Source organism: Taudactylus pleione, unplaced genomic scaffold (genome assembly GCF_031769625.1).
Source record: "Taudactylus pleione unplaced genomic scaffold, aTauple2 ptg000138l, whole genome shotgun sequence".
NCBI classification, from domain to species: Eukaryota; Metazoa; Chordata; class Amphibia; order Anura; family Myobatrachidae; genus Taudactylus; species Taudactylus pleione.
In genome coordinates this window covers 5,075,704-5,102,735 of record NW_028284540.1, presented here as the reverse complement: position 1 = coordinate 5,102,735, position 27,032 = coordinate 5,075,704, and the positions used below count along the sequence as shown (strand labels likewise).

The 27,032-nt window shown below is 41.6% G+C and overlaps 1 protein-coding gene across 1 annotated transcript in view; it reads left to right on the top strand.

Moving 5' to 3' along the window:
• CNTNAP5 (contactin associated protein family member 5) overlaps positions 1-27,032 on the top strand; it is a 621,635-nt gene that overhangs the window by 251,322 nt on the left and 343,281 nt on the right. The window contains exon 4 of the mRNA XM_088473678.1: positions 1,751-1,898. Within this exon, the coding sequence (XP_088329804.1) occupies positions 1,751-1,898 (148 nt within the window). The remainder of the gene's footprint in view (positions 1-1,750; positions 1,899-27,032) is intronic.

The following is a 27,032-nucleotide window of genomic DNA, read 5'->3' as shown; positions in this document are numbered from 1 at the left end:
GGTAAATGTTAAAGAAAAATGCATGGGATTCCCCTCTTCCCGAAATCAAAAACTAGCCCTGGACCTCCAGAGGGACAATCAAGAAACCCAGGGCTCTTCCCCACCCCATGAGGTGATGGGTACTGGGCTAATAGTGATTAAATAGTTAATATTATTTTACTTTACAGATGGCCTATAAGTCCCAGTAAGCTTGCCCCGGCATGATGGCACTTGTGCAGTGGCGTAAATTCATCCCAGACACCCGGAGGCAAGTTATAATTTGGTTCCCCCCTAAAAAAAGGGAAAATAAATATGGTACATATCTACTATCTATCTATCTATCTATCTATCTATCTATCTATCTATCTATCTATCTATCTATCTATTACATATGCACAAAAACACTAATATAGAGTAGCTTAAGTGGGGTGAATATATTGTGGGCAATGGAGAAGGTGCCCCTTCAGTGCTGGCGGCAGGTGGCTTCATTGTCTCCCATAGTTCTGCCCCTGCACTTATGCCTGGATATTGAGAGCCTACTGGTGCTTGTAGTTCACCTGCAAAAAAATTATAAAATAAACACAACATGCACCGAATATGGCATACATTTATTAAAAAAACACTTATCTCTTTCACCAATTTATTGCTTACAAAATACAGGGGTTACATCCTTTTTGTTCCATGTAGCATTCCAACACTTGGCAAAAAAAAAAATCCTGACAGACTGGCCGGCTGCAGAGTGTCACTTCATAGAAATGAATAAGGATGTTCTAATTGCCTCTAAGTCAATTAGCGTTTCCCCATTCATTTCTAATGAGTGACCATTAGTGACCCGGTCACACTATTGTGCTCTGAGTCTGCTCTAAAAATGGGTTAAAAAAATCTATTTAAAATATTCCAGTTACACAGGGCAATATCATACTGAGAATTACATTTAAGATACAATAAAAATAAAGTGGATGAATACAATCTATAAAGACAGAATGGGAGCAGGACCTGGGAATCACATCAAGTGTAAAGGTTAATACATGAAGTACATGTATTTTTTTGCACATAAACACAATACAGTAATGTGTTACTGAATATTGCAGGTGACAGTGTTACTGTGCACTTTGGGGGAGGGAGGGGGGGATTTATGAAATCTTGGAGATAGACAAAGATACCAACCAATCAACCTGTAAAATGGCAGTTATAAGATGATTGGTTGTTTATCTCTTTCCAAGGTTTGTTACATCTTCCCCGTCTAATAACTGCATTTACCATCATGTCCGATAATGATCCGATCAATTTCCATCAGATTATAATTGGGCTTTGCTGTTATATTCAGATGACACATGCTGCAATATTGTAGTTTATGGCAGTAGAATAATTCCAATATATTGTGGAATCTGAAAGAAATCTGTAGTTGTTATTTTTTTTTAGATGTTCTAACCTTTTAAACCTTTGCTAAATACAATATCTGTTCCCAAGACTGACATCTATCAAGGCTTTAATAAGCGTTCCTGCCTGGACATGCACTAAGACATCAGATAGGAGATTTTCTGCATCACAAACAGAGTTTATTAAAGGTCATTGTAAATTAGCAGATTGAAAGTGCAGCACATTGGAGATGCTAATTCCATCACTTTCTGGACTTTTTTCTCTCAATCAGACCAAGGACAATTAGAAGACAGTTTCCAGTGTGACATTTAACTATTCTGCTGCTGTGTGAACAGGTATCATATCGTAATGGAAGTTTTTGTCTTAATATATTGTTTCTCTTTATCTACAGATGTTTTCAGGAAACACAAATGCAGACGGTGTGGTGAACCACAAGTTCCAGCATTCCATAAAAGCCAGGTTCCTACGATTTGTTCCATTAGAGTGGAATCCAACTGGGAGGATTGGAATGAGAATTGAAGTCTATGGCTGTGCATATAGTAAGTAGTTTTCTTTTAAAATGTGAGTTTAAGGGGAATTACATGTGTTTGTTATCACAGCTACCCGATAAGACTAGACACTTTAATATCACATGTAGCTACTTTCTTTGACATTGTATTCAACTAATCTGAATGCATTGATTTAAGCAGGATACAGAATTCCTCTATTTTGTATAGATCAAATTTTAGATATATATCTGCACCTAAATTTAAATGGTTTAATTGTTGAAACAAATGTCCATTTTGTGCTAGAGCAGTAGTTGTTTAAGCCTCATAATTAGAAAATAGTGGTGATTTTAGGTTGAATGGTCTATGGTCAGCACCATCCGCCTGAGGCCAGGGATGTTGAGACAGCCATAAGGCCCAGGTACTGAAGGCGGTGTGGCCAAAATTGGGAGGTATGGCCATGCCCCCTTCAGAAAAAAATGGAAAATACAATGTAGAGCGCTGGGTAGCAACACAGTGCTCTACACAGATGGACTACAAATTTGTCCCCCCTCAGCAGTTACACCAGGCTCCCACCAGGTCCCTCCAACAGGTTTGCATATGGGTAATTAGTACCTGCTCCCCCTCCCTCTCGGCGCTCAGAAAGAGTGAGTACTGCTCCAGTTGGCATAGCTTGTAATGCTTTGTGCATGACCAGAAAATGTGCGGCTATGCAAATTTCTGTGATTCTGGTACTTTCACAAACTGGAGAGATGGGACAGGGAGAGAAGGACATTCTAACATAGACATTAAGGGGTAAATTTTCTAAAGTGAGAGTTTATAGAAGTGGAGAGGTTGCCCATCGCAACCAATCAGATTCTAGCTATTATCTTCTAGATAGTGCTTGTTAAATGTTAAGTAGAATCTGATTGGCTGCTATGGGCAATATCTCCACTTCTAAAAACTCTCACTTTAGTAAATTTACCTCTGAGTGTGTTTGTACAAATGCAAACACATGCAGACTGGGAAAAGATGAATATACTCCTGGAAAAACCATAATATTTTTGGGTGGTCAGGGGCAGATACAATGCCATATAATGACAGTGGCAGTGGACAGAAATATAGAGGTGTAGCATGTGGCCAGGGCACCCGCAGCACATACGTGCTACAGCGACCCTCCCCAAGTGTGCCAGGGAGGAGGTGTGTCCAGTATGTGGCTTCCTGGCTCCCTCACTTTCTCTCCTCAGATCTTCCCTCCATTATCCTAGGTGATTTTAATATTCCTATTGACATTCCCACAGAATCCTCTGCAACTAAACTCCTTACCCTCACCTCTTCATTTGGTCTCGCCCAATGGACCTCCTCACCCTCCCATGTGAGTGGGCACTCACTAGACCTGGTCTTTACGCACCGTTGTGATATTTCTGATTACTCCAATTGCCCATTCCCCCTCTCTGACCTTCACCTTCTCTCTTTTAACCTATCCCTCTCTCCTTCCCCTCCTTTAACTCCTAAGGCTACCATTACTAAGCGTAATATTGAGGCTATTGACACTGTTGCTTTTTCCTCCCTGCTGGACTCTCTTCTCTCCCCTATCATTTCTCTCTCCTGTCCTGAACAAGCTACTTCCCTGTACAATTCCTCCCTTACTTCTGCTCTTGATTCTGTTGCTCCAGCAATAACTACTCACCCTGGCAGATCCACACCACAACCCTGGCATTCCAAATGCACCAGATACCTACAAAAGTGTTCAAGAATTGCAGAGCGTCAGTGGAGAAAGTCACGCTCTAAGGCTGACTTCCTCCATTTCAAATTTATTCTCTCTTCCTACAGTGCTGCCCTGTCTCTCTCCAAACAAACATATTTCAAGAACCTCATCTCCTCCCAGTCCTCAAACCCCCGGCGTCTCTTTGCCACTTTCAACTCCCTACTCTGCCCTTCCCCTCCTTGCCTTCCCTCCTCACTCTCTGCCCTCGACTTTGCCACCCACTTTACATTTAAAATTGACTCCATACGTGAGGACATCATATCCCATCAGACCCTCAGCACTCCTCCCCCTCCTTGCCCTTACCACCCCTCCCCTTCTGTCTCACCAACTCTGACATCCTTCTCCCCTGCTTCTGGAGAGGAAGTCATGGCCCTCATCCGGTCCTCCCCTCCTTCCACCTCCCCTCTTGACCCTATCCGTTCCCGTCTCCTCTCCCACCTGTCTCCTTCTGCCTGTTCCCATCTGGCTCACCTCCTTAATCTCTCCCTATCATCTGGCACTGTCCCTTCTGCATTCAAACATGCTCTTGTCTCCCCCATTCTTAAAAAACCTACCCTTGATCCTAACATACTTTCCAACTATCGACCCATCTCTCTTCTCCCTTTTGCTTCCAAACTCCTTGAGCGTATTGTCTACACCCGCCTTACCACCTTTCTTTCCTCCCACTCCCACCTTGACTCATTTCAATCTGGCTTCCGATCTCTCCACTCTACTGAAACTGCCCTCACGAAAGTCAGCAACGACCTCCTTGCTGCCAAATCCAAGGGCCACTACTCTCTGCTCATTCTCCTTGACCTCTCTGCTGCATTTGACACTGTCGACCACCCTCTCCTCCTGCAAATCCTTTACTCTCTCGGTCTACGTGACACTGCCCTCTCCTGGCTATCCTCCTACCTCTCTGATCGTTCCTTCGCTGTGTCCTCTCATGACTCCTCTTCCCCTCCACTTCCACTAACAGTAGGAGTTCCCCAAGGTTCTGTTCTTGGACCTCTCCTTTTCTCCCTATATACATCCTCTTTAGGTGAACTCATTAACTCCTTTGACCTCCAATATCATCTGTATGCAGATGATACTCAAATTTACCTTTCCACCCCTGAGCTCACCCCTGAGCTCCTTACCCGTATCTCCAACTGTCTCTCTGCTGTCTCTTCATGGATGTCCCATTGCTTTCTTAAACTTAACATGTCTAAGACTGAGCTGATCATCTTCCCACCCTCTTCCACTACATCACTTTCCACAATTTCATTATCTATTGATGGCACAACTATTTCCTCTAGCCCCAAAGTGCGCTGTCTTGGAGTTATCCTAGACTCCTCCCTCTCCTTTAAACCGCACATTCAGCACCTCTCGCAGTCCTGCCATTTTCACCTAAAAAATATCTCCAGGATTAGACCCTTCCTCACCCAGGATGCCACTAAAACCCTCATCCACTCACTGGTCATATCCAGATTGGACTACTGTAACCTTCTCCTAGCTGGCCTCCCAGTCTCTCACCTCTCTCCACTACAATCTGTTCTCAATGCTGCTGCTCGGCTCATCTTCCTCTCCAGACGTTCTACATCTGCTTCCCCTCTCCTTCAAGCCCAACACTGGCTCCCCTTCCCCTTCAGATGCCAATTTAAGGTTCTTACATTCGCCTACAAAGCCCTCACCAAATCCTCTCCCGCATACATTTCTGACCTTCTCTCCCTTCACACTCCCGCCCGCCCACTTCGCTCAACTAATGCATGCCGCCTCTCTTGCCAACTGATTACTTCCTCCCACTCCCGCATCCGAGATTTTGCCCGTGCTGCTCCCTACCTTTGGAATGCTCTCCCTCTCCCCATCAGACTCTCCACCTCTCTACAAATCTTCAAACGGGCTCTCAAGACCCACTACTTCTTCAAGGCCTTCCAGCACTCATCCTAACCCACCTCATGCTCTTTCCTTCCTATCTTCCCCTTCTGTGTCACACCTGTCTGTCTGCCCCTCCCCTTAGAATGTAAGTTCTTACGAGCAGGGACCTCTTCCCTCATGTGCTTCTCTTTACATTTTCTTCTACTCTCTACTCCCCATAGGGCACCTAACACGTGACTGCCAACTCCCGGCAGCTTATTGTGAGTGTTTTAATCACTATTTCAGCAATGTATATAAGTTGTGTCCTTGTCCTGCACTATAATGTACTGTAAGTTACTTGTTTCTTGTTCACCTATTAGTTCTATGTACTATGTAAGGCGCTGCGGAACACTTGTGGCGCCATATAAATAAAGGATAATAATAATAATAATAATAATAATAATAATAATAAATTATAGGGAAATAAACAATTGGGGCAGCATCAAACTCTGGCATAGAGGGCTAGATATATTCCAACTGGAATGTAGTCAGGATGCCGGCAATCGAAATGCCGACCGCCGAAATCCCGACAATGAAAGCCCGGCATGGGACTAAAGATAGGTGTCTAATGTAGGTAAGCCGGGCGTTGGGAGCTCTTTGCTGTGGGGGGGGGTAGGTTTAGTGACTCCCGGGGGGACAGGGTCAGACACCCCCCACGGGAGGGTTAGGGTTAGGCTAGGGAAAGGGGGGGTAAGGGTTAGGCACCACTGGGGGAAGGTTAGGGTCAGACATCCATACAGGCAGGGTCACACATACTGTACCTAAGTATGTACATACATACATACATGCATACAAACATACATACATACATACACACATGCAGGCAGGATCACACATACATACATAATCTGCCAAAAATCACATAGTCCGTGTAAAATCCTTCAGTAGCTTTATTGCTAACCACAGGCAGGTATACAGGTTATGGCAGTTTCACAGGCAAGATGTTACACAAAGTCTTCCAAATAGCAATATTTCTTCAGTGGACTTGCAGGTCCAGGACCCCTAACACTAGTCACCCCCCGTGCCTATAAGCTGGGCGACTATCTTACCGTCAGGCTCAGTTTCCACAGTGTCACTGCAGTTCTTAAACCAGCCTCACACAGGTGTCTGTAATCAGCTGCCTTTCCAGACTCTGATTGAGGCAACACCTGGACTGGACATTTCACAATCCTAATGCCTTTGCTCTGCCAAACCTAGGAGATCTGGATATTCTACATTTACTTAATGTGGAATTATGCTGACCCTGTCACAATACATACATAATACACACATACAGGCAGGGTCACACATACATTTAGGCAGGATCACACATACATACATACACACATACAGGCAGGGTCACACATACATACAGGCAGGTTAACACATACATACATACATGCATACACACATATAGGCAGGGTCACACATACATTTATATACACAGACAGGCAGGGTCACACATACAGGCAGAAGGGGTCACACCTACACACATACAGGCAGGGAGGGTCATAGACATAATTAGACAGAATAACTGGAGTATAACCTCTCTCACCTTTATGTGGCAGCTTCTTCCTCCATGTTACAGGATAAATCCCTGTCAATATGCTGCTGTAGCCTGACCCTCTACTGGGGTCAGATGAGCATGTGTTGAGCTCCACCAATTAGGGCTCAGCACAAGCTCCTCTAACCACGGAGTCTCACTAGAGCAGCAGGAAGGCAGGATTAGAGCTGCTGCTGCTGCTGCTGCTGCTGCTGCTGCTCTGTATCCACAGCACCTGGCAGGCTGGATACGGACCCGTCAGGCTGTCAGCTATTTGATAGCTGCTTCCAGAGTCTGAATTCAGAGCACCCTCTGGCAACTTCTGAGCCTGGAGCTTGCGCTCTGGTGGAACCGCCCTCCCTACACCCCTACAGAAATAACAAACCATTTGTGATTGGCTGTTTGTAAAAATTCTGCTTGTCGATTTCTGTATTGCTTGGGCACATATTAAGCATGTGCATATACGTTTTTTAAGCCAAGTTGTTCTTTTTTGTCTTCTATACAAGACATGAAATTGTTTTAATGTATTAGAAAAGTATTTGAAGTTTTATTGTTGCTTATAGTGAAGGCAACTTTTGCCAATATACCAAATGCCAAATGACTGGTACTGTATGTGTTGTATGCCTGTCATAAACTGTGCACATATGCTACTGGTACAGAATTTTGGGATAGAATTACAGTATCTCCGATTCTGCGTAAGACCCTGTGGAGCAGATGTGCTAAGCTCTGAAAAGTGATAAATTGGAAAGTGATGAACTACCAACCACTCAGTTTCTGTCATTTTTCAAACACAGCCTGTAACATAACAGTGAGGAGCTGAGTGGCTGGTACTTTATCACTCTCCAATGTATCACTTTCCAGAGCTTAGTACATCTCCCCCTTAGAGTGAAGACGAGATATTATTTGTGAGATTGATCGCTGAGTCTTATAGAAGAACATGGTGCATTGCATGCAGAAGGACACTACTTTATATATTAATGTAAATATATGGCAACATTAATAAATGCATCAGAAAAAGCTAATTAACATTAGACCATTTACCACATACACATACACGTTCAGGAAGCAGGCTCAATTGCTGAATAATTACAGATATAGGGTCTGAATAAGAGGTCTATGCTTTTGCACAGCAGCTGCGTCTTCGATAGCAATGTTTGCAGCACCGGCCTAAGCTTACCCAGAATGGCCTTCTCCTGCCCGCTTGCCAGGCCAGTAAATCTGTGTTAGAAGACTCAGACACTTACCTTGGCACTCCCAGAAAATGGGGCCGACATGCCACCGTTATCTGGAAAGGCAGACAGTGCCGCCCCTTCCTTTCACACAAGCAGCCATGCTGTGGCTTGGGGGTGCTGCATGTAAGCTTGAAGAACTTGTTCTGCACATTTGCAGTATCGGTCTGGCAAACACACAGTCCACCAACCATCAGAGTTGTATGCAAACCATTGGGTTTGCTTCCAACTCTGAATCAGACCCATAGTAAGCAACAATTTCTCTTCTAACACCTGTGTTGGACTGGGGCATGTAGGGCTCACCGGGAAAATTCAGTGGTAGGGGCCATGCTTAAGGGGTGTGGCCAGCTACCATAGACACTTGACTATCCATTAATAAAATCTTGATGTACAGTAGTTTCTATAGAAGGAAACCAAGCCTCAATGTTGATCAGTGGTTCTGCTCCTCCAGGTAATTGGCCGTCTAGATAACAATCTATAATTTGAGGTCTGGAACCTGACACCTAAAAGAGGAGGGTGGTCCCACAGGCAGTGGGGCCCACCGGGGATTTCCCCTGTACCCCTGTGGGCCAGTCCAACCCTGTCTAACACTGTTCAATTTAGTTGGAGGAAACCTTATATCAACTGTCTCCTAAAGCTACAATAGACGTTATCTGCAATACAATTTTCTGCAACCTGATGGCACTTTCAGATGAATGCTAGTATGCAGTGCTTGCATCCTGTGCTTTGAGAATCAAATAACTATAATCACATCCTTGTTGTAATTAATGAATCAGCAGCATCTGTTGTTTGAGTGAAGGTAACTGTCAATCACTTTGAGAGAAAAAAACATGCTCTGCTGAATAGTGGATAACTACAAATGATTGACAGTTACATCTGGAGAAATGCTGCACTGTGTAATAAAACAAATAAATAGCTAGCAAATGGACACCATGCCCTTTGCAGAATACTCAATATCAACTCTAGACAGTCTTCATAAAAACAGGGAAATTAGGAGTTCCTCTGTCATAGTAAGTATCAGCCCAGGCTGGTCAGCACATTGGTAAGATTTAGACCCATGGGGCCTGATTTAGGGTTAAAAGCAAATTTAAAAAAAAAAAAGTAAAAAAAGCACAATTTGCACCTTGGCAAAAACACATTATACTGTAGGTAGGGCTGATTTAAAATGTGGAGAGAGATTTATAGTTAGGAAGGGTGTGCCATAGCTTAAATTTAAATGTCACTGAAAAACAAAGCTCACTGGAATTTGTCAGTATTTTCTCTGCATTTGCACCCCTTGGTTTATTCCAGGAGCAAATTGCTCTTTTTCTATTTTTCTATAAGTGATTCTAACTCTGAATCAGTCCCATGGAGTGTCAATTTTGCTACCACAGTACAACTGTACCAAAGACTGCACAGTATTCCATAATAAAAAAAACACACACATGTAATTTTCGATGAAGCTTTAATAGAATATAATACTCCTAATAAACCCTTGTTTGCAAAATTCATGGCATTGGGAACCTCAGAACTGGGCAGGTAGCCTCAGGGAGGTGCCAGCTCTGGCCTCATTGGCCTAATTCTAGAGCCTGTTTTCATTATCAGAGACTTTACATTTTTGGTCTCCATTATTGGTTAGTGGAAAGCAGCCTAGGCTGGAAAGTAGCCTAGGCTGTTTAGGGTCTAGAGCTGTTTGAGAAGTGGGAGGGCGCACATGCTACTAATTTGTTAATCATTTTATATTTTCAGTATTTCGGCCTGTGAATCAATACTCACAGCTTATTGTCTGTCATTGCAAATTGATGCAGTTCTCACTATGACTTCAAAAGTTTTGAGTGATTTAAAAGCAACCCTTGCATTTAGCCATGGCATTGTAAGAAAAATATATCAGGGTTTTTTGTGTTTAATGTTAAGATTACGTCTGGAGAAAGCCTACTACCTAGGCTATACAATGGCAGAATAATACAATTTGATGTGTGCTATATCTGGACCACAATGATAAAAAAAAACTGAACACAAAATGTTTAGTGTTTAGTTTAAGTAAGAATATATGCAAAATAAGCTGAAGGTGCTGGGCAACACTCTATGTAGATGTATCTGCCGGATCACTGGAAGTGACCTCACAATTATTGGTCTCTGCCCCGGAAGATCCCCCCAGCAGCCATGTTGCAAATGGAGTTCAGTAATGAAAAATACACTTTCAGCAGCTCTGGTGTTTGCTTATTATTTACTTGTTACACACAATTCTACACTCTATACATTACAATGAAGGGAGTACTACCCAATCAATCAATACTGCAGGTCCCTGCTCAAATCAAAATCAGGACGTAACAGACATCTTCAGACTCCCAGGTGTTACATGCCTTATAGTTTTTACTCCGCCCTTTATTCACAAAAGAAATAGACCTCAACAATGCCATTCAGTAACCCATGTGACATCCACCTCTTGTATCCAACTACAACAGCTTTGGTCCAGAAAACTAGGTACATTGGTATGTCGATGCCATACTTTGCCAGAAAAAAATTCTCTATATACAGGTTGAGTCTTCCATTACCAAAATGCTTCGGACCAGGGGTAGTTTGGATATCGGTATATTCCGTATTTTGGAATATACCATAATGAGATATGGGACCCAAATCTCTAAACACAGAATGCATTTATGTTTTATATACACCTTATACACACAGCCTGCAGGTCATTTTATACAATATTTTCAAAAATGTTGTGGCTCAAACAAATTTTTGTATATACATGAAATTAATTTGCCTTAAATAAAGTTTGTGTACATTGAAGCCTCAAAAAGCAAAGGTCTCACTATCTCAGTCATGCTAAAATAATTCCGTATTTCGGAATATTTGGATATGGGAGACTCAACCTGTACCTAATTCTTCCCTTCGTCCAGTGGAATATTTTTCTCCTCAGCAGATCCAGCTCATCTTGCAATGGTAACGTATGCATTTTGGCAGAAGCCTACATTATTTTGCACAAACTGAGGTGCATGGGATCTCTAAAGATGATTTTTGCTGTGCCTCAGCCTTTTGTGCTTCATAAACTAGGAACAGGGTCACTAATTTCAAATTGCCTCCTGCCCCATTGAAGACACTAGTTACAAGTGAATAATTAGTGCCTTTTCGTGAATATTTGTTCAGCTTACAACATGGCTGCTCCACTGTGGCCACTGTAACATTCAAAGGCCACTTTGTCCTCCACCTGTCATTACCGCAGCCTGACTTGGTCCTGCCAGCTTGCGAGGTCAGGAAGTCTGCATGCACCCACGCAGACCCTGGCCTCATCCCTCCAGGAAAAATGGGGTGACACGCCTCCATTTCTGGGAATGCTGCCCAGGAAACCCCTGCTCCACATCCTAAATGTCGCAGCCTGACAATCAGGCTGTGGGTGTGAGACTCTGCTAGCAAACTCGCAGACGGAGGGCTGCACATGCGCAGTACACCTCCTGCGCATGCGCAGTCCTCCCACTATCGGAGATGTGCACTAACCATCGGGTTAGCGTACATCTTTGAATCAAACCCACTGTCCAGACATGTAGACTACTACTATATTGAACATACATAAAAATATTTAGAATAATAGCACTGAGTTTGTTTTTTGTTTTTTGGCAAAAAGAATGTAATAAAACTTTTCAGAATGATATGTCTTGGGTATTTGTTCTTTCTTTTAACTGTTATTTATATTTACATACAAAGTACATATAAAAATAGGTTACGAAAACTTTCTTGCAGCGTCTTTCACGCTCTAATAGTAATGCACTTACATCATGTGATAGATATAAGAGGCGTTGTAAACAATTAGAGGTGAATTTTCTATTTTTTATTTTCTTTCTTCCAAATTCTTTCTTTTAAAGCTATTTTCTTTCTTTGGAATTTTTTAATGTATATCTTCAGTAACACTTATGGCAATATGTGCAGTTTATTATGTATGGCAGCAGAAGTAGTTTTTCTATAGCCAGATCACAGGTGTATCACAATCACTTCTGTCTGGAAGTAACATTGACTGTTCTTGTTACTTCCTGACAGAATTGATTGTGAAACATGTGACCTGGCTGCTAAAAAGCTACTTCTGCTGCCATATCATAACCTGCACATATTGCCATGAGTGTAACTTAAGAGATACATTAAAAAGAAGATATTAGAGAGAAAATAGCATTGAAAAGAAGAATTTGGAAGAAAGAAAATAGAAGATAGAAAATTCACCTCTAATTGTATTCAACGCCTTTTATGTCTATCATATGCAGAAATTGCATTACCATTAGGTCATTAAAGACGCTGCAAAAAAGTATTTGTAAACTATTTTTATTTGGACTTTTGTATGTAAATATAAGGAATGACAAATAACTGAGACTTCTAGAATTCTTATGTTTTATTACGTTCTTCTTACCAAAAATATAAATACTCTCAATGCTATTTTTCTAAATATTTTTATGTATGTAATATTATTTTAAGGTGTCGTGAACCTACTATTTAGGATCAGCAGCACAATAAGTTTTAATTTTATCATTATTGATGTACTATATTATGTATGAATTGTGTACTGCAACTTTGGTAGTTATGTTACTACCACTTACAACTGTAAAGCCACATCTTCTGGTTTAAACGAGGTCATATACTATTGTTTTGTCCAGGAGTAAAACATGCGCATATGCTACTCATGCAGAGTTGGATGCATCTTGAGATTCACCCAGATCCACAAACTAAACAAAATATGGATGTTTTAAGGACACATTTTGCAGTTGTGAATTAGAAGCAAATTCTGTCCAACTCACAATGAGTCCTATAGAGGGTAAATTGCATGGCAGAGCTTCATTTTCTAAGGTTCCACAGTGCCTTACAAAGTACATAAACAAATAAGTGACCATCCAATTAGCAACAGCAAAACCAAATGTTAGGTGCCCTAGTGGGGAGTAAGGAGTAAATGAAAATAAAGTAAAGAGAAGCCCAAGAGGGTAGAGGGCACTTCTCGTAAGAGCTTACATTATAAAGGTAAGGGAAGACAAACAGGCATGAAACAGATGGGGTAGACAGGGAGGAAGGAGCATGTAGCAGCAGGTTAGCATGAGAGCTGGAAGGCTTTGATGAAGTAATGGGTCTTGAGAGCTCGTTTGAAGGATTGTAGAGAGGTGGAGAGTCTGATGGGGAGAGAGAGAGTTCCAAAGGTGGGGAGCAGCAAGTGCAAAATCTTGGAGGTGGGAGTGGGAGGAAGTAATCAGTTGGCATGGATGTAGAGTGAATTTGTTGAACAAAGAGGGCGGCCAGGAGAGTGAAGGGAGATAAGGTCAGAGATGTAAAAGGGAGAGGATTGGCTGGGTGCTTTGTAAGCAAGTATAAGAACCTTGAATTGGGTTCTGAAGGGAGAGGGAAGCCTGTGGAGGGCTTGTAGGAGAGGGCTAGAGGGTTCTGTACTGTAGAACATTTGTAGAGGAAATTGAGCCAAGGAGCAGCATTGAGGACAGACTGGAGAGGAGAGAGATGGGAGTTGGGCAGGCCAGATAGGAGGAGATTACAGTAATTCAGTCTGGAGATGACCGGTGAGTGTATGAGTGTTTTAGTAGCATCTTGGGTGAGAAAGGGTCTGATCTTGGATATATTTTTGAGATGGAAATGACAGGACTGCGATAGATGCTGTATATGGAGTTTGAAGGAGAGGGAAGAGTCCAGGATAACTCCAAGACAGCACACTTTGTGGCTAGAGAAGATAGTTGTGCCATCAATTGATAAAGAAATAGTGAGAAGTGAGGTTATGGGGGAAGGTGGGAAGATGATTAGCTCAGTCTTAGATGTATTAAGTTTAAGAAATCATTGGGACATCCAGGAAGAGATAGCAGAGAGAAAGTTGGAGATATGAATGAGTAGAGAGGGGGAGAGGTCAGGGGAGGAAAGGTAGATCTGAGTATCATCAGCATAGAGATGATATTGGAGGTCAAAAGAGCTGATGTGTTCACCTAGAGTTGATGTATAGAGGGAGAATAGGAGAGGTCCAAGGACAGAACTTTGGGGAACACCTACTGTAAGAGGATGTGGGGGGAAGAGGAGTCATGTGAGGAGACAGAAAAGGATCAGTCAGAGAGGTAGGAGGACAGCAAGGTGAGGGCAGTGTCACATATACCAAGTGAATGAAGGATTTGTAGCCAGATTGAAAAGGGTCAAGGAGAGAGAGGGAGGAAAGAAAGGTGGTAAGGTGGTTGTAAACAATATGCTCAAGGAGTTTGGATGCAAAAGGGTGTAGACAGATGGGTCGGTAGTTGGGGAGAGCATATTAGGATCAAGGGTAGGGTTTTAAAAATGGGGGATCAAGAGCATGTTTGAAAGCAGAAAGGACAGTGCCAGGTGAGAGGGTGAGATTGAATATGTGAGCAAGATGGGAACAGGCACAAGGAGAAAGGTAGAAGAGGAGTCTGGAAAGAATAGGGTCAAGGGGGGAGGTGGAAGGGGGGGATGACCGGATGATGGCCATGACTTTCTCTCCAGATACAGGGGAGAAGGATGTCAAAGTTGGTAAAATGGATGGGGAGAGGTGATCTGAGAAAGGAGGGGGTGGAGTGCTGGGGGACTGGTGGGTATGATGTCCTGATGTATGGAATCAACTTTAGATGTAAAGTAAGTAACAAAGTCAAGGGCAGAAAGTGAGGAGGGGAGACGAGGAGGGGGTGGGCAGAGGAGGGAATTGGAGGTGGCAAAGTGATGTTGGGGGTTTGTGGACTCGGAGGAGATGAGGTTCTTGAAATATGACTGTTTAGACAGAGAAAGGGCAGCACTGTAGGTTGAGAGCATACATTTGAAATGGAGAAAGTTTGCCATAGAACATGATATTCTCCACTGTCGTTCTGCAGCTCATGAACACTTTTGCAGGTATCTGATGCATTTGGAATGCCAGGGTTGTGGTGGGGATCTGTGTGGGTGAGTAGTGGGTGAGTAGTGAGGAGCAAACAGAGTCAAGAACAGAAGTAAGGGAGGCATTTTATAGGGTGATGGCTAAGGGGTGTGAGAAGGTGAGACCCCCAAAGGAAAGAGCTGCAGGAGAAGTGTTGTCAGAGGGTTAAACCTAGGTTTCAGTAGTGGCTAGGAGATGGAAGGAGTTGGAGATGAACACTAATTTAGATGCAAATATGTTGTATTTGTTTTCATATCCCTAAGATCTATTAATGCCTGACTTCAAGCTATTGTAAGTGACACTGATCATATGTGATCAGAATGAATTACTTCCTACTTTGTACAGTGGCACCCAGACATGTAATCAGTGGTTATTCACGCATAAATATTTATACAAATCAAACTGACTTGTGTTCATTATGTAGATGTTTTTGGTCTCGATACAACAAGCAGATTAATAAGAAACTGACTCAACAATGTTTATTGAGCTGGAAGATAATAATATGTAAATTGAATGTATTTCCCTTTAGTTAATACAGCAGCATCCCTCCTGATAATAGGATCAATAGGATGTGAAGCAGGAGGAGATATTATCATCTGTAGAAAAGATTTCTATTAGGACTCATTGCATCACAGCTTATACTGTATATAACTTATAATCAGTGGCTGATACCCCCTCCACCCCCAGTAAAATCCACCACCTTCGGTAATCCAGTGAGTCCGTGCACTGGAAGCACTACCTGCCATTCACACACATGACTGGCACTCCCAGGGGCAGGTGTTCTCTCCCCCTGGGACTGCCAGTCTGGGCTGCGATTAACAGAGAGAGCTCTTTCAATAGGAAGCCACTTCTCTACCTAAAGGGGCATACACACGGTATGATATCTATGAACAATATTAACGATAACGATATCCTTCAATGATAAATCGTTCATATTGTTCATTTTTATGCAGCAAATGACCAACGATGCGTGTTCCCCCATGGACGATAATGATATCTATGGTCGTCTGTACATGGAGTCCAACTTGGTCGATCTCATTACGATTTGCATACTCAGAGATGCGGCAGGATGACTTCACTGAAAGATATCTATCATAGATCTATCAGTGTGTACACCCAATATTGTTTGTCCTGCACTACAGAATGTTCAAGGGAAATCAGTCAGCAATATCGTTGGTTGTGCAGATCGTACCGTGTGTATGCAGCTTTACCGTCAGCCCTGTCTGGCTTCTAAGGGCTGCAGCCGAAGCAGTCCCTAGAAGCTGATGTTTGTGCACATGCGCCATCGCTGGTCCCACTGGTGTTTCTGCGCATGCACCGGTCTCACCTGTCAGATCCATTACACAGGCACTTGGACTGTCTCCTCCATCTGGACTACAGCATGGGCATTACCACTATATGAGCAGGTAGAAGCCGCCACTGATTATAACACAGATTGGTGTGATTTAGCTATAAATAAATTGTTTTATTGTGTGTAATGATACTATACAGATTAATTGCTTCAAACCTGGGCACTGGGAGAGGCGGTTAAATGTGTCATCACCATTGTGTAAACACTCTTTTTATATAGAGGATCAATCAGAAATCTTAGATGAAACCGTCATACAGTATACAGTATAATCTCCTAATACTGAAATAATAAGCTATTATATAAACATCTTAAATTCTGTATCCACAGTTGCCCAGTAGAGACAGAATTGAGCCTATTCCCCTTCTCGCCTTTACATCTCTAACAGTGGCTGCCAGTGCACAGCCTTCCCGCCTCCTCCCCAATATTCTATCACTAATAGTGTGTCTACCCAGTCCAAAACCTGTCATACACATTCCCAGCCCTCTCCATACACCCTCCTAGACACATCCCTGTAATGCCGCATTGCCTGCTGTGTAAGCGGCAGTAGCCAACCCACCTCTCAGTGTTCTCCTACTCCGCATGCCTTGTCAATTTGCTAAATGTGCTATAGAAGCATGTAGAAGAAGAGAATATTTTCACTGGTTACGGTAAGTGCTTTACTTAGGACATGGAGAAACACAACATCACAATTTGAAGGAATAGAAGGTAGGAAAAAACTTAAAAGACACTGTTGCCAGCCAGTCTATGGTTTCCCCTGTCTATCGTAAAGGTAATATGCTTTGTAGCTAATAGGCTCATGACACATGAAACATAATTTTTCTGCAACAACAGGTTCTGCAGTCCTTGGATGGTTCCAGTGAATATAATACTAATAGGATCTACCTTATACTGTGTTTGTAATTGGTTTATGCAGTTTGTTGGATTTTTGAGTCCTATAATTAAAGAAAAAAGTTACGTTTTAACAAATGTAAAGAGTGCCCCAGCAAATAGAGTTCTCTTTTTTTCTCTCTAAACTTAAACCTGTAATCACGGCCAGGGGTAGCCGTACCCTGTGCAGCATGGGTAGTCATCGCCCCGAAAATGGGGGAGTGGCCTAATTACCATAAACCACGCCATAAATTACATTATTTGGGGGCGGGCCCGCATGGGACGCCTCCCGTGTAATGTCAGGCTGGGGGCGAGCCCAGCACTCCGTCACTAGCTGGGCTTCACCTAGCCCTTTCCCGGCAGTGAATGGATGCTGCACACATAAGCGCAGCATCCATTCAGCTACTCCGGGTTCCGGCACCACCGCACAGCTGCGGAGGTGGGGGTACCCAACCTCCCGATAAGACCACCCGCAGAACACTTCGGCCCACAGGTGGAACAGCAGGACAGTGCTGTCCCGCTTAAATCGGGATGTTGGGAGGGGTGCACCCTCTATAGTACGGCGCTCCTGTTCGACCGAACTGGTCAAACATGCCTCGAGCCAGCCCTGCCTGTAATGTCAGCATTGTGACTGTCAACAGTTATATTTCTACATAATAACTATGTCTACTATGTCTACATTATGTCCATGTTGACATATTGAATGTCAACATGTTCACTGTGTACATTCTGAATATCTACATATCAGTTAAAACACAATCATAAGAAAACACTAAAGACCTCATTCAGAGTCGGTCGTTGCGGTCGCACGGTTGTACACCACCGATGTTCGCTAAACTGCACATGCGTAAAATTCGCAATGCGCATGCGCAAACTAGCTATTACGATCAGAAATTGCTCTCTCCTTAAACTTGGCCAGGTGGTTAGTTTGAGTGACAGGATGAGGCGTTTCTGGGTGGTAACAGGGGAAGGTGCTTGTGAACGGGGGAGTGGAGATCCGAACGCAGGCGTGCCTGACTATGCAAACGGCGTTTTATGGGAGTGCATAATTAACTAAGTAGTGTCATGGTACATGTGACATCGGAGGTTTTTACACTGAATTGATCGTAGTGCTTAAGAGGGGGTATGGTCAACCTTAAGGTCTACGACCAGCTCCGATGGTTCCCAATGGTCTCGATTAATCCTTATGTGCCCGGAGATGACGTGTAATGGGAACGAGAAGGGGGCGTATTTTTAGTCTTACGGCCGAATCCTCCCCTCGCTCGTCCAGCTAACGATCCCCATCTTAACGACGCAACTTGCGAGTGCTTCATTTGCATATCCGGCCCCTTTTACCTTACGACCGTGCGGACGCAACGACCGACTCTGAATGAGGTCCTAAATGTGGTAGGTAAGGACCGCCTCCAGCACCCCTCTTATATCACATGAGGTAACCCTACCTCCCTGAGGGGGTCAGTACTCATTACTAAGCAAGGTACTGATATAATCTATGTATTTTTATGATATATTTGAAAATATATCTATTTTAATTTTGGTGCAATGCTATCAATCTAGCCATTTTTAATAGATTAGTTTATATGTGATTTCATGTAACTTTTACTAAATATATTTTAACTTTTTCAGACTTTTTTTACACGCCTTTTATAATGTCTCAAAGAAAACTGTTTTCAGCAGTGTTATATCCAAGACAAGCACGATGAATCCAGAAATATAAAACAGTGAATCCATGATTGCATATACAAAACCAATCAAATGCATTTATTTTTTTAATATAGTTCATTCAACAAAAGTCACTGTATAGCATTTCATTTTGTAATGCTTAATATTGTAAATTGTTCTTAATAATAAATGGATCCATCTGGTATCCAAAGTACTCTTGGCAGCTTTGATGTATATCAGTATTCAGTATTCACAAAAGTTTCCCATTGTCAGGATGTGCACTCCAAATAACGATGCTTCTGTGCACTTTCCCAATTCTGGTGACTTGCTATGACCAGCAAAATGATTTGGTTCACATACATTTGGAAAACTTGCTGCCGGTGGAGAGGAATAGAACTTGCCTGGCGCGAGTCTCCAGTATTAGGGGAGCTGTAGTCAGTGCTAGGTGATGGGCAGTGATATTTTGTTTCGCTACAGCACAGATATATTATCTGCACATCTGGCTACTTATCTTCTGCTGCCATATTTCCAACAGCCTGTGCTACCTGCTAGTTAGCAATTCTATTCTTATATTGTGACACTCATGCATTTTTGTGTAATTTAAGAGGTATATTTTATGGTGTTATTAGTGGGATTTCTATAGTAATGTAGAGTTGCCTATACTGTAGAGGTGACATGAGTGACCTTTTTCCAAATTGCTGGGCAGAATATTCTCCTTATTCTGGTTTTGGGCACATCATTTTGCTTTATTTCCCTAGCAGAATTTGGCCTAAGGTGTTCTGCTTGGAAGTTTCCTTAATATTTTATTTTCTATTTGGTGTGCCCCTATCATTTTTGTTTTGCACAAAAATCTACCCCAAACCTTTACAGAATACAATAAATTGACACCATCAATATTTCAGCACTAATATATATACACCAGTACCGGTGGCACTCCCATGTAATATGACCAACATATGGGTGCCTTCCGGAGAAGCTCCACTCCAGTGGGCTTCAATATACAAACAGACCGGCGGCACTCGTCCAAAAAAAACCACACAAACGGCAGGTCAAATGCGTTTCAACGTTTCGATGTTAATACATCGTCATATGTAACCCAGGGTCACTTATTTGGGTAATTCAGGTTACTCACATTCAGATGATATTCTTAAATGCTTTTACTCTCGTAGTGCCTCCACTAAAGCCAATAAATAGGGATAAAGTACCCTAAAGGATTGGGATGAGTCCTCTAGAATATTTTAATTATGAATTATTATGTACAGGTCTATAACAGAGATGTTGCAATCACTACACAAATAAGACACATAAGAAAGACAAAATATTTTTTAAGCTGGTTCTCAAGATATGCAATGGAGTCTAAACCATTAACACGTGATCCTTTCATAAAAAAATGTGCACTAGCTCTTTAGTTTATCCCTTATTTAAGGTATCCCCAACAGTAATCTAATAAATGTATGTAAAAAAAATGTGGGGCTGCGTTAATAGGCAATAAGTAGTATGGTTTGCTGCAATTGGAGTTAGGGATCCTCCTATTTCTTGGAACACATGGAACAAAAAAGAAGAAAAACCCACCACATCACCTATACTTTATTATATTGACTAATTAAAAATATACACAACAATGTGCACATTCATCAATTTAGTAGACTTTTATTGTATAAAACAAATAGCAGAAGATAATTCTAGATAAAAGGCTAATTATAAATACTTCCCTATTATGTGACCTAATACTGGTATACATACTGTACATAGAACATGACATATAGTAACAAACACATAGAATTGCTTAAAAAAGAGTATCTGTAAGAGTATTCAATTCAGTATGTTAAAAATATGGCAAAGTCCGATGTCAATTAAAAGTATTTTTAGTCCGATATTGTTTACAGGTAACAATCCATATTGGTGTAACACTTCGCTTCACATATTATCCTACACGCGGTATATTAATTACATTCCTGCGGGATTTGAATGATCACTCACCCTTCTCTAGAGTGGTATTCTGTTAACATCCAGGGTTCCGGGCACAGTGTAGTGCAAGAGTGTAGTTGAAGGGGGTTTTGCCAGCAAAACTCAGGTCTGATTCTCCAAGTGGATATCTTTTTTCAGTATATTTCTAACAGTCATAAATAATACATGAGATGATCATATGCTGTAGTGTAAGTGCTCATTAACAATGTTACAAGCCCGGACTTGGTTGTGTAATCCCTCCACAAGTAACAAATTGACTGGTTAATGTTGCTTTAATGAGTTTAATCATGGATTCTATACTGTATGTGGATAAGTATACATATAATTAGTAGTATTTTATAAATATAACATCTTGTTGCTGACGGATTAGTATTTTAATAGGTCACAAGTCACCCCTACTTTCTGGATTAGTTTAAATTAATAAATTAATAAGAGTTATAACACCAGGACTCCTTTTACTAGGTACTCCAATTTGCAGCAGTTAAGGCTGTACTTAAATGGACATGCTATGCTTAGCTGATATACTTGCCAGGAGTACATCAGTAATTTTTTAGTTCAGTTCTTTACTCTGTCCAGTATGTCCAGTACACTTGGAGTTAGTAAGGAAATTAGTATAATCTCTTTATTTGGGTAATGTACAGTACATATAATCAGCTGTGAAAAGTTTAAAGTCCTTTCATAAGGGTGCAAAATCTGTATTCTGATTCTACCCCTAAGGAAGTCCTGTTTAAGGGTCGAAATGCGTAGGGTTATTGGTGCCTTACCCATTTGTCCTATGTCAGGTTTCCACCATCGAGATCACACCCTTTGTGTTGGTTGCTGGTTAACATCTACCTAACAAAGGCAAAGCAACCACAGATTCTGTTAGTATAATTAAAAATCACTCAAACCAGTAGCAACAATGTATATAATAAATGAATTATATCTTTATTAAGACAAAGCAGCCAATGCTTATAAATTCAATAAGAGCAATAAAACACACATGTAAATAATGAAATTGCATGTAAATAATGGTTCCTAAAATGTATGAATATAGAGTCCCGGACTTTTGAACAACATTTGGTGAAACCCTCTGAAGAATTCCTCCATACACAAATATATTTTTTTAACTGATGTTGATTAGTTCATCATCCGGTATAAAAGTTACAAAGTAATAAATGGGTGTCGATATTACCTTCCGTATAGTTGGATCAGACCCAGATCTGGGTATATGAATACAATGTGGATGATGGTTACCGTGGCTGAAGATGGCAGACCTCCCGATCTCGACCCAGCTGACGATGGAGATGCAGAGGGAAGTGGGTGGTCGCTCTAGTGCTCCAGGTCCGGCACAGGAGGGGCAAAACAATGTACTCCGTGCTCTATGAGTGAATGGGTTGTCTGACCAAGATGCACGTGCTCTACCCGACCAGCGGGGAGACTTGGGAAGAATTGAATGACGCCGCTCTGAGGCTCCGTGTCAGGGGGAAAGGAACAGAGGGCTCTGCGTCCCGGATGGGTATGGAGGATATTCCACTGCAAGCTGATAGAATGGCTTAAAGCTTGCCAGGCACGGTGTGTAGACGTGCAGAGAGAGCCAGTGATGAGACTCCAGGAATCAAAAACCGGGTAGATGTAGCAAAATCAAGCACCAACGCGTTTCAACGTCCTTCTGACGCCTTTCTCACCTCTCTGCTCTCTTAAAGGTTCAGCCCCATTCTCCATCTATGGGCTGCAGGGCGCGTCCTCACTTTAAGGCTCTCTCTCTTTTCCCAAGTAAAAATTTAACCTGGTTTCCCAGAATGTTGCAGTCTCTTAAAAAATGGTTCTTTCTTGTACATTCATTCCACAGTAAAAAAAATATGTTAATGGTACTCCAAATATGCTATTTCATATGCCTTTATTTGGTATACAGTAAGTCATTGAAAATATCAGACATTTGCATATTGGGGTCTATTCATCATCACCTAATTTCTACAAATGCAGGTGAAAATTAACATTTTGGATCTGGATCTGGGTTACCATCCCTGTACATAAGTATGGGGAACTAAATGAATCAGAATTTTCGAAGCTTGACTGCGGGAACACTCGCCATCTTCAGATGATGTTTGCTCCCACACTCATGCTCCTTCCCTATGGGGTTGTGAAGAGGGATCCTTTCAGTTCCTTCCTTCTGCTGGACGTCGGGGCTTTGTGTGCCTGTGTGAAGCCCAGTTCACTCAGGTGCACTAGCATTGCCGAGTCAGTGAAGGGGATTGCATAGACAACTGATTTATGGATCAGCTGTCTCCGCACTGGAGCAATGTTGAATTGCTCTGGTGATTTTGTATCCACTACTGCGAATTGCATACTTAATTATTGGGGGCTGCCCAGTCCCAAATATTTAACATAAGGAATAGGCCTCATGGGGTTATATATAAATGGTATAGGCATACAATACCCAGTTAATTCAGAATGTTAATATGAAATGTAGTCGTTGTTGCAGATAATTTGAAGGTATTTGGTTTCAAATTCACAGAGCTATATCCACCCGATAATAGTCAGTCTCAGCCAGATCCACATGAGTAATTGTGTTGAACGCCTGGCTTTATAAATATGGATACCTGATATTTGCCGGGGATAATTAGTGACGAAGAGTACAAACACTGATGACCGTCAGATGGATAACAGGGCCTCCGGAAGAGTGTTGTTGTAAAGCTCACAGCCTTCTTATAAAGAAATGTCCTGTAGTTTCCACCATCTTCTCAGTCTTGTGCCACCATTTCCCTATAAGACATGTATAAAAAGACAACACATGTGTAATACATTTTAAACAATTTTTTGTACATTAAGAAACAAACACTACAATTTAATGGATTAATATAGTCCTCAATATCACCAAAATGTGGTTACATATATTAGATACTTAGGGCCCCATTTAACAATGATCATAACCCCTTTAGCATTTGCTAAAGGTGTTATGTCATCCTTTCGATATTTAACAGACAGTGGTAATCTAAGATTTCCGCTGTTTATCTCCGTATTACTATCGCCATCTTTAGATGGCAAGAGCGATATGGTCCCCATTGGCAGTAATCTTTCTGGCTTCAGCAAAGCCTTCCAGGCACTGCTGAAAACCCTGCCAGGTGAAACTGTCATGTCCATGCACAACTGACTGTCACACATGCGCATGACATAGAAGTCCGTCACTGGCAGCATTAGGCTGCCAGCTGCTGAGCAAAGGATGCCGACGACGATGGGGATGTAGCTGGACTTCACTGGCAAGGTAAGTAATAATGATTACCAGTTGTTTGTATCACTGCAGTACTAAGCAAAATATGATGCTGGTGTGAAGCTTTGTTGTTAAATGGGCCCTTAATATTCTATATTGTCTGTGAAATGCAGAATGTACAATTAAAGTCATACTTCTCTACTCTCGCAGAATGTCTGTGAGCCTGACTGTTTATTGGGAGCTCTCTTTGAAAGTAGGTCAGCCTCCCGAATCTGCTTACTGCCCCAGTGAGTGAGCGTTTTGCAGGGAATCATGACATTATGGTCCCACCCCCAAAACAATGAATCACACCAGGGGATAGGGCAGCGATGATGACAGTTCACCATGCCATGCTTCCCATAACTCACACCATCACCTGCTCTCCAGCATCTTATGGAGGGCAATTTAAAAAAAAGTCAGAATCTATGACTAAAGTGCCAGCTTTCTAGAAATGTCAGTAACTATGATTTGTGTGGAAATGCCCATTCCGCAGAACAGTGATGCAAAAGAAAGTAGAACTCAAAGATTCTCACCTGTGCGAAATCCAGTCCCAACTTTGCTCATCTGTATTGTCGGAGGTAGAGCTAAGCGGAGACAGATAAGTGGTTTAGCCTTTTCTTGATAATATAATAAATTTTGACCACTAGTAGGATTAAAAGCTATGTCTGCAATGTAAAAGCATAAATGTCTAGGAATAAGAACACATCTAAAATTTATTTCTGTGTGTATCCATCGCATATTACTGCTCAAATAGAAAATGGCAGTGCGGAGATTATAAGTCATTTCAATGCTATCTCTTCTATCTGTAAATGCGACTGATAAGCCTTCTCCTATTTCACTGAAACATTCAATTGCTTGAACTTAAGTGAACTTGCTACTTGAAATTTATGCTGAAATCTCTTTTTCAATCACCGTGACCTTCTACTAAATGACACGTTTTATATTTGGAGTTTACATTAAATTGCAGAACTCGCTTATGTATAATCAAAAATGGCTCCATTTGTTTTAAAGTATTAACTTTTACTGATGTTTCATTCATGACTTGCTCTCTTGGCTTTAAATATCTGTGACACCGTTGCTATTCTTTTTCCTTTGACGAGCCACATGTTCTGAAGTATAAATGACTTATGAAAGTATTTTTTAAAAGATTAACAAAGCTTTCTGCATGGTGAATGGATTCACTGCATACTCAGTTTGTCAAATTTATGTCAGGGTAAATTCAATAGACATGATGATACAGTAATTTTTCAAGTTAAGAATATCATAAATCTAGGAAAATTAGTTATGAGTACTTAAATATATGTAACAAGGATGATGAGAAATTGTATTGATATATTGTTTTGAATCCAAGTACACATGACGCATCACTTTTTGTGTCCTGCTGTTGGCCAAATCATTACAGGCGCTCCATACATTATTTGTATTACCATTCTGTATTGTCTACATGTCAGAAAAATTGTTTTCTGTTTGCATGTATAAGATAACACAAGATTTTTAGATATGTATTAATTCTACCAAATGAAATTGGGAATGTAAATATGTTAGTTGTCTGTAAACTTGTAATTCACAGAATCCCTTTAACTACTATAGGTTATTATAATCAAAGGATCACCTGGCATCAATTTACTCAGTATATCACTAATTTGTTTGCTGCTTTCAGTTAACAAGGGAATATTCAACCCTCATAAAATAGAAAAATAATTTAAAGAATGGAAAGTGCTGACAAACAGTGGGCCTGATTCAGAGCCGCTCGCTAGATATGATCGCTCGCACGATTTGTATGCAAATTGTGCAGGCAGTGCTCCCGCAATGCATTAGCACAACCAGTATTTTTTAGAGAGCAATCACATAGTGTATGCAGACACCCACCAGCCTGTTTTAAGATGCCCACTTGTGCACGTCATGTCCAGGAAGTGTATGCAACCATCGGTACATCGGGTAACATCGGATGCTATCGCAGCACTTGAGGTTGACCATACCCTGCTGCAAGCACTGCGAGCACTTCAGTGTAAAAACAAGCCAGGTGACGTGTACTGTGATACTGTCTTGTAATTATCTACACCTCTAAAACACCATTGAGATGCTCAGGCACGCCTGCGTTTGCACCTCCACTCCCCCTTTTTTAATGACCAGCCCCTGTTACCACCTACAAACGGCTTCCCCTGTCAGTCACTCTGCTGGGCTGTCTATGCGCAGCGATCGAGTGCATTGTGAACTTTCGCTAAGGTATGCGCATGCGCACTGCGATGCATACACAATGCATACCATCGGCAGCAGCAAGAGTATGCATCTTAGTGAGCGGGTCTGAATCAGGCCCAGTGTTCCCACAATATAACCTATTTATTAATATATTATAAAATATTCATTACATGTATAACACCAGCCAATTTCAACACTTTTTACATTTATATTTATATTTTTTATTTCATATTTTTAGATTTATCTCCATGTATGAAAACATATTCATATTCATATTATCAACATATTTTTCCATGGAAAAAAAAATATAACAATTATAAAAAAAAACCTCAAACTTAAAGCAGTATGCAGTCAATAATAATCTGTAAAAGCACCCTGGTTTGTATTAGTTTTGTTAAACAGCATCTAGGTTATTATAAATTCCCCCAAAAATCTGTTCACTATGATTCAATCACATTTTGGTTCACTATTTGCACATCAATGTAAATGTTATTACTATAGTTAGAGTCTTATACCCCTTTTCCACCTAAATTCCGGGTCTGACCCGGAGTTGGAACAAAGTTCCTATCCGGATCAGACCCGGAATTTTGCCGGCGCTGACTCGGGATATTCCCGAGTCAGCGCCGCTCACACCGCAGTCGGGTCTGCATAGACCCGGCTATTGCGGAGTGAAAGTG